Source organism: Populus euphratica, unplaced genomic scaffold (genome assembly GCF_000495115.2).
Source record: "Populus euphratica unplaced genomic scaffold, PopEup_1.0 scaffold6.1, whole genome shotgun sequence".
Classification (NCBI taxonomy): Eukaryota; Viridiplantae; Streptophyta; class Magnoliopsida; order Malpighiales; family Salicaceae; genus Populus; species Populus euphratica.
In genome coordinates, this window is record NW_011499849.1 from 3,953,609 (window position 1) to 3,960,657 (window position 7,049).

Consider the following 7,049-nt stretch of genomic DNA (forward strand, 5'->3'; position numbering starts at 1 on the left):
AAGTTTTTCAAGAAACCATTTACACCTGCAGTGAACCTCTCTCGTAAATCTCCTTTCATACATCATTTGAATTTGAGATGAGAAAGTGGAGAGCAAAACCATTTACCATCTAAACTATCACCTTAAAAGATAAGAAGTTTGATATTTATATATATATATATATATATATAAGAGCCATGTTTCTCCCAATCTCTTTATTTGCCCAATTTAAATTAATATATGAAAAGGAATTTTAATTAGGCTGCATAATTCCCAGAACAAAAGGGCAAAAAACCCAGTTTACAAGAAAGGGCCTAAAACCCAAACTAAATCTGGACCCAAAGGCTACAAAGAAGCAGGGACATAAAGGTAACTTCATTACCAATTTGAACTAGAGAGAAAATGGGAGAATGTGGGCGTATTGGTGGAGGGTAGTGGCAATAACCGCCTTAACTGCCACTTCCCCAAAACATACAAAAATAAAGAAAAGAAAAAACATTTCTTTCTCATCTTCAAAAACATCATAGAACTGGGAACCCTGAACTTCTCTGTCGCGGAGAACAAGCAGCAACAGCAACATCAAAACACAAAGACACGGAGGAAGAAGAGAAGCAAATGCCTAGTTTCCGGAAAATGGAAGGATTTAAGAAGGAAGAAATAAGGAAAGGGCCATGGAAAGCAGAAGAAGATGAAGTACTGATTATGCATGTTAAAAAATATGGTCCGAGAGATTGGAGCTCTATTCGGTCCAAAGGCCTTTTACAACGAACTGGCAAATCTTGTCGTCTTCGTTGGGTTAATAAGCTTAGACCCAACTTGAAACAGTAAGTAACTCCACCCTTTTGAACTACACTTAAATCAATTTCATTTTGAGCTTGTTTGCAATTTTAATCACATGCATGTTAGTGATGAATTATAAATATTTTGATTCTGGGATGTTTTAGATTCTCTTTCTTGATAGTCCATTGTAGCAATGGTTGATTGTCCAGAAATGGGCAGTGGTGGTATTTTTATTTCCTTGATTTTTGTGTCTGTCTTGTGTCTGTGTGTGTGGTTTTATAGTGGGTGCAAGTTTTCAGCAGAGGAAGAGAGGGTGGTGATAGACTTGCAGGCAGAATTTGGGAACAAATGGGCTAGAATCGCCACTTATTTGTCTGGAAGGACTGATAATGACGTGAAGAATTTCTGGAGTAGCAGACAGAAGAGGCTGGCTAGGATTTTGCAGACTTCAGGAACACCTTCCACTTCTAATTCCAAGCCACAGAAGAGTAAAAATGAAGTTCCCGTCTTTCAAGATGTTCCCACTTTGGAGGTAATTGGAAACTTTTGTCCCACTTGATTTCATAGAAAATTTTGGGATTTTTTAGTTGCTGCAAAAAGAAAGAACGGTTCTTGTCTGGTCTTTGTCGAGGACTTTTGATAGTATTTGATTGATTGACTCTACGAAGAGTCTTGTCTGTAAGTTTTTCACCAGCTATGGAAGGATAATTTACTGTTTCCCCTTTGTTTATCTTGTGTAAAGGCTCCAATGTTCAGTTCTTCAATGGAGGAAGAGCCATCCTCGAAGGCTTGTTCATCATCCTACTTGGATAACCTCGAACAGATAAGAATGATGCCATTACCGTCTCTGGTTAAGACTGATTTTCCAGACGGTTTTGCAAATCTTGGTCAGTATGAGCCCCTGTCAACGATTCCCTTCCCTCAGATCCCACAGCCCCGACCAGGCCTTTTATTCTCACCAGAAAGCCATGAGCTCCTGGCTAGGCTGGATGACCCTTACTTTCTGAATGTGCTTGGAACCGCAGATGCTCCTGAACTTGGAGATGCAGCACAAATTTCACTTGGGCCTCCATTGTTTGATCCAGTATCAAGTTGTATGAATAGTGCAACGGATGTGAAGAATCATGGGACCCCAGATACCCTCTTCGATGAGTTTCCATCAGACATGTTTGATCATATTGAACCGCTTCCAAGTCCTTCAGAGTGGTGAAGGATTGATCACACAAGGCTGTTTTTATGAGGGTGTAGAAGGATGACCTCTTGAATAGTTTCTCTGGGCGAAAAATTTGGCATGTCTATCTCGAGATTGTTGTTCAATTGACTTCTATTCTTTGCACTAACCTTCGGAACTATATGTGTGATCTCTCTCACACACACACATTTATACAGATGAAAATGGCTGCTAATCATGAAATTCCAGCCCATCTGTGCTTAGTTTTAGTATCTTGGTCATTTTACTTGTTCATTTATTTTATTTATTTATTGGCTGTTCACTGATTCACGGATCCTGAGGTGAAGTGCAGGTATTGCCTCGCGGGGCAGAGCATCACCTTGTGTCTTTCACTCGCTTTCACTCAGTTATACCAGCATCAACATCCGACTAATGGCAAGTTTGTGGTGTTGTGGGCTGATCTTGGCATGTAGAATAACCCCATTTTTTTTTCCTATGACGATTGAAAGCAATGTTTCAAAGAGATTAAACAGCTTCAAGCCATGCAAACTCCATCTTTCTTGTAAAATTGCGCAGGATAAACCCCTAGCATCACCTGTACATTAAAAGATATCATGAAGACGAACACGTCCAAATTCATCCTACCCTATGGTAATTTCTCAAACAAAAGAAAACCATCTAAACAAGGAATTCACCATTTTCTACAGAAAGGGAGCTCAATCAAGATTCATTTATAACGTTCAGGGTAACATTTAACCACACCAAAACCCAAAGAAAGTTTCCCTAATTACCTCTTTTATGTTGTTTGCAATGAAAGCGATAACAGCTCAATTCCCTGATGGAACAATGGTATCTAATTGACCTTTACAATCAATTAGCCCTAAATTAAGAATCCCTTTGATCATAGCAGTTCTCCTAGAAACACAAGCAAGTGCGCTTAAGGCAGCCCCCAAAGGTTGACAGAAGAAATGTTTAAAATGGTTTCTCGCAATAAACAAAAAAAGGTCACATTTCATCATACATGGCGCCACTGGCCATAGGGTTTGCAGAACAGTAACTGATGCCAGATTGACCATTTTGAGTGAGCACCTCAAACTCTCCAGCAGTAAATGACTTCTTTTCGTGGACAACAGATCTTCTTAGTTGTGAATATGCACAGTACTCTACGTCATAAACTGATATGTCTTTCAAAAATGCAGAAACTGAAACTCCAACTCCTTCCCCTGAATTTACAAGCGGTTAAACTTAAATCAGAACAGCTTATGAAGCACATAGAGAGTGTAAAACCTTATTTCATGCATTTCCTACCATAAAGAGACATGTTATGATCATAATCCAAAACACAGAGTTGATAAAATCAGAAGAGAATTAAAATTAAAACTAGTCCAACCAAATACTGATCTTACCATGTGTGACAAGCAGCAAGTTTTCTGAAGGGTATTTATCCGCAAGCGCCTTAATGATTTGTTCATATCTAGTCCTTGCACCCATCACCGTCTCTTCCCATTGCGGCAGCTACAATTTCTCAAGAAAATAGCCATTATTAGACACTAGAAGTGACATGTAGGCGTGATCTTATAACCCTTCCACTATACTAACCTCTTCATACACTGGTTTCACAGCATGATCCACTGTCCCAGTTGGTAGCATAGCTTCAAGCTCAGAGATATTGAACCCAAAGTTGCCGTCTTTGGGCGCACAATCACTTCCGATGGCTTCCCTATTCAGCATCTCACACAAACCATACTCGATAGAGACCTGAAAATGTACTATAAACAGTCAAAACGAAAAAGCTTTCAAACAAATAGAGATCCATTAAAACAACAACACCAAAATAACTACAATCAATGATACAATAACACTGACTAACATGATATAGAACTCCAAATGAGGAAATATTCATTTGAGAAGAACTTCCAGAAAATAAAAATAAAAATCCCAACAAAATTTAATCAAAGCCGTTATCGATTCCATGAACATTTTATATAGATTTATCTTAGTTCGTTTCATTGTGCTTATCATATACATTGGTAACTGTTTCATTGATTTTAACTAAAACCCGACCGGACACGGAATTAGTTTCAATTCAAGAAAGCTGATCCGAGGATACGAATTGAGCACGTTAAAAATTATATATATATAAAATACTTGATCTCGATTAAATCTGAGCAAATATACTTAAAAATCATGATCACCGCAGATCAATCTTATATGCCCAATCATTTCTTTGTAATCTCTAATTTAAAAGGACGCTTATTATAAAAAGAAAAGGAAATAAGGAAAATAAACCACTCACCTTGAGTTTAGAGGAATCGATGGTGACACCGCGACTACTAACAACGTCAGGACCATCGTCGACGGTGCAGAGGGCAGAGACAACCTCGGAGGCGGTCTGGATACAGCGTAGGAAAGGAGAAACAAAGACCCGGTGGATAGGGAACCCAAGATCCGTTTTAAGTTTCCGACCAGTACAAAAAGCTCTGATCCGACCCGCTTCCACGAGTGGTGGATCCCACGGTCTAGAGGCTGTTGTGACCCATAACGGTTCGAGGCTGTCTATCCGGTCACCGTGTCTCATTACGACAACGTTTTGCAGGTGTATAGAATCGTTGATGGTGTTATTTTCTGGTGAGGGAGCGTCCATGTTTGCGAGGGAGAGGGAGAGGAAGGGACGAGAGTTTTTTCAGGTGTGTTTCGCTGCTGAAGAGCACTTCCATTTTGTTACTTTCACGATCCGTGTTTTGCTGCGGCTAGAATTTTTTTTTTAATAAATAGAAATATACAAGTTTTTTAAATTGTGTTTTTACAATAGAAATTTTAATTATAAAATAAAAAAATTTATACATATATTTAATTAAATAACTTAAGAATTATTAATAAACACAAGAAATATTAATATGTCTCTTTAACTTATCGCGCTGCAATAATTTTTTTCTAACACAAATAAATTAATATGTATATTATTAATGTGTTTTTAATAGCAATATAAAAATAAAACCACAAATTAAAAAATTAATGTTTATATATAATAAAATATAATAAAGATCATATATATTAATAAAAATATATAAGATTCCAAACTTATTTTTAGTATAGTAAAAAAATAATAAATATTATAATTGTTAGATTATTAAAACATCATTTTCTTAGTCTTTATATAATATTTTTTCAAAAAAAATGTAAAGAGAAAAATAAAAAATAAATTATAAAATAATGAAAATAAGAACAAAAGAAATAATATAAATAGACTAAGCGATAAATATTCAAAGTGTAAAAAATAAAAAATAATTTTTTTGAAAAAAATATAAATAAATAAAGGAAAAGGTAGAAAAATATTATAAAAAGGAAGGTAAGAGAAAAAAAATTATAAAAAAGTCAAGTATAAAGAGAAAAAAATATAAGAAAAACTTGTTATCTATAAATATTAAAAAAATCTAAAAACTATATATTTACCACCTATATAGTAAAAAACAATAAAAAAAATTCAATTATATAATTTCTAAAACCATTTCCTTTTAGTATAAATATAACTAGTTTCTTGGCTAATGGTTTTTGTTACTATCAAAAAAATATTTTTAAAAAAATGTTTAGATTATAAAAAAATATTTGACACATTGAATCTTACTCAATAGGTCAATCTTGAATTCTTTTAATATGATATTTTATTTGGCATGGGTTTTTAAATTAATTATTATATAAATTATTTTAATGTGATTTAGTCAACTTAATGGATTTAAGACAATACAAACGACCGGTAAAAGATATGGTTTGACTTTAAAATTTTCGATATAATATTTTTTTATTGAGAAAATGATATATTAGATTGATTTGGGCTTTGCTATTTAATATGTCAAATCCACAATTTGAATCATGGATTTTATTGGATTTAATAACTTTATTTTTTAAAAGTTATTTTTTATTTAATGATAGCATAACAAAAAAAAAATTTCTCAAAATTGAGTGTCGACCAAATACATAATATTTATTTGATAAAAAACAAACTGAAACAAATTATAAAAATCAATTTAAAATCAACCAAATATTAAATGATGATATCAAGAAAACAAAAGTCAAAAGGGATTCAATCAAAAGAAATAAAAAAAAATGGAAGATGGGATTTTTAAAATAATAAAGTATTTGGTATTTTTATTAAACTTGATCTAATGGGTCAACCTTGAAATCTCCTAACTCGACTCCTTACCCAATTCGAGTTTAAAATTAATTTGTATATGCATGACCCAGTCGACTTCGTGAGCCTGGAAACAATTCAAAAGTAATTTGATTTTAAAAAAAAATCAAAAATGACATATTTTACTTTAATATTAAGATAATAATATATTAGATTAAATTAGACTTCACAACTTGATTCGTCAAACTTATAACTCAAATCATGGACTCCATTGAATTTGAAAAAAATTAATTATTTTTATTCAATGATATTATAACAAAAATAAAGGCTTCAAAGTTAAGTTCAGGATTTTTTTTTCAAATTATGATAAGTTTATTAAAAAAATAAATTCAAATAAATTATGATGATCAATTTAAAATTAAAAAAAATCAAATTTTAAAATTTTAAAAAAAATTGAAAGATATCATTCAAAAAAAAAAGAAAAAAAATAAAGGATCATCTTCTGCATATGAACAGTGAAAGATATAAGGAAACCTAACTTTTCTAATATAGTAGTTGATTTTTATTTATTTAATTAGGAAAATTTTGGCCTACATAATTACAATTGGAAATGATTGTTCTTTTCCCTAATTTGTCTTGTTTTGTTAACAATTTTTTTATTATACAAGTTTAAAGAATGGTTGATACAAGGTAAGATTATTGAACCACTTAATTAAAGAATTATTTTATATTATATCAGAATCTTTGTTTAAAAGTAAACTATTATATTAGGTTTTAAAAATAATTTATATTATTGTTTTTAGTTTTGATAGTTAAGAAATAATGAGAATTTACTGGTGTATTCGAATTATATCTAAAAGAGCTTTTGATAAATATCATATTCTAAATCAATGTTTTGTCAATTCATTTTTGAATTGGGATATCAATGAAAATTTTCTTTTCTTTTTTATTTTTTTAATTCGAGCTCGAGAAAATAATATGATGGATGAA

General features: G+C 32.4%; 2 protein-coding genes across 2 annotated transcripts; one reads left to right on the forward strand and one right to left on the reverse strand.

Annotated features, from left to right (window-relative positions):
* Positions 1–245: 245 nt before the first annotated feature.
* Positions 246–2,920, forward strand: LOC105120756 (myb-related protein MYBAS1-like). The gene is made up of 3 exons (XM_011019116.1): positions 246–803; positions 1,042–1,291; positions 1,502–2,920. The coding sequence occupies exons 1-3, from the start codon at positions 595–597 to the stop codon at positions 1,967–1,969; spliced, it is 927 nt and encodes a 308-aa protein (XP_011017418.1). The 5' UTR covers positions 246–594; the 3' UTR covers positions 1,970–2,920.
* LOC105120755 (uncharacterized) lies at positions 2,643–4,649 on the reverse strand. Its single transcript, XM_011019114.1, has 4 exons — positions 4,227–4,649; positions 3,530–3,688; positions 3,337–3,445; positions 2,643–3,153 (listed from the first exon to the last, which is right to left on the reverse strand). The coding sequence occupies exons 1-4, from the start codon at positions 4,572–4,574 to the stop codon at positions 2,936–2,938; spliced, it is 834 nt and encodes a 277-aa protein (XP_011017416.1). The 5' UTR covers positions 4,575–4,649; the 3' UTR covers positions 2,643–2,935.
* Between the last annotated feature and the right edge of the window lie 2,400 nt (positions 4,650–7,049).

What these genes read in the sequence shown, in the direction of transcription:
- LOC105120755 (XM_011019114.1), bottom strand. Translation starts at nt 4,574, where the DNA reads ATGGACGCTCCCTCACCAGAAAATAACACCATCAACGATTCTATACAC. An exon ending in TCGATTCCTCTAAACTCAAG is followed by an intron (nt 3,689 to 4,226) that starts GTGAGTGGTTTA and finishes GTACATTTTCAG; the next exon opens with GTCTCTATCGAGTATGGTTT. An exon ending in TGAAACCAGTGTATGAAGAG is followed by an intron (nt 3,446 to 3,529) that starts GTTAGTATAGTG and finishes GAGAAATTGTAG; the next exon opens with CTGCCGCAATGGGAAGAGAC.
- LOC105120756 (XM_011019116.1), top strand. Translation starts at nt 595, where the DNA reads ATGCCTAGTTTCCGGAAAATGGAAGGATTTAAGAAGGAAGAAATAAGG. An exon ending in CTTAGACCCAACTTGAAACA is followed by an intron (nt 804 to 1,041) that starts GTAAGTAACTCC and finishes GTGGTTTTATAG; the next exon opens with TGGGTGCAAGTTTTCAGCAG. An exon ending in AAGATGTTCCCACTTTGGAG is followed by an intron (nt 1,292 to 1,501) that starts GTAATTGGAAAC and finishes TCTTGTGTAAAG; the next exon opens with GCTCCAATGTTCAGTTCTTC.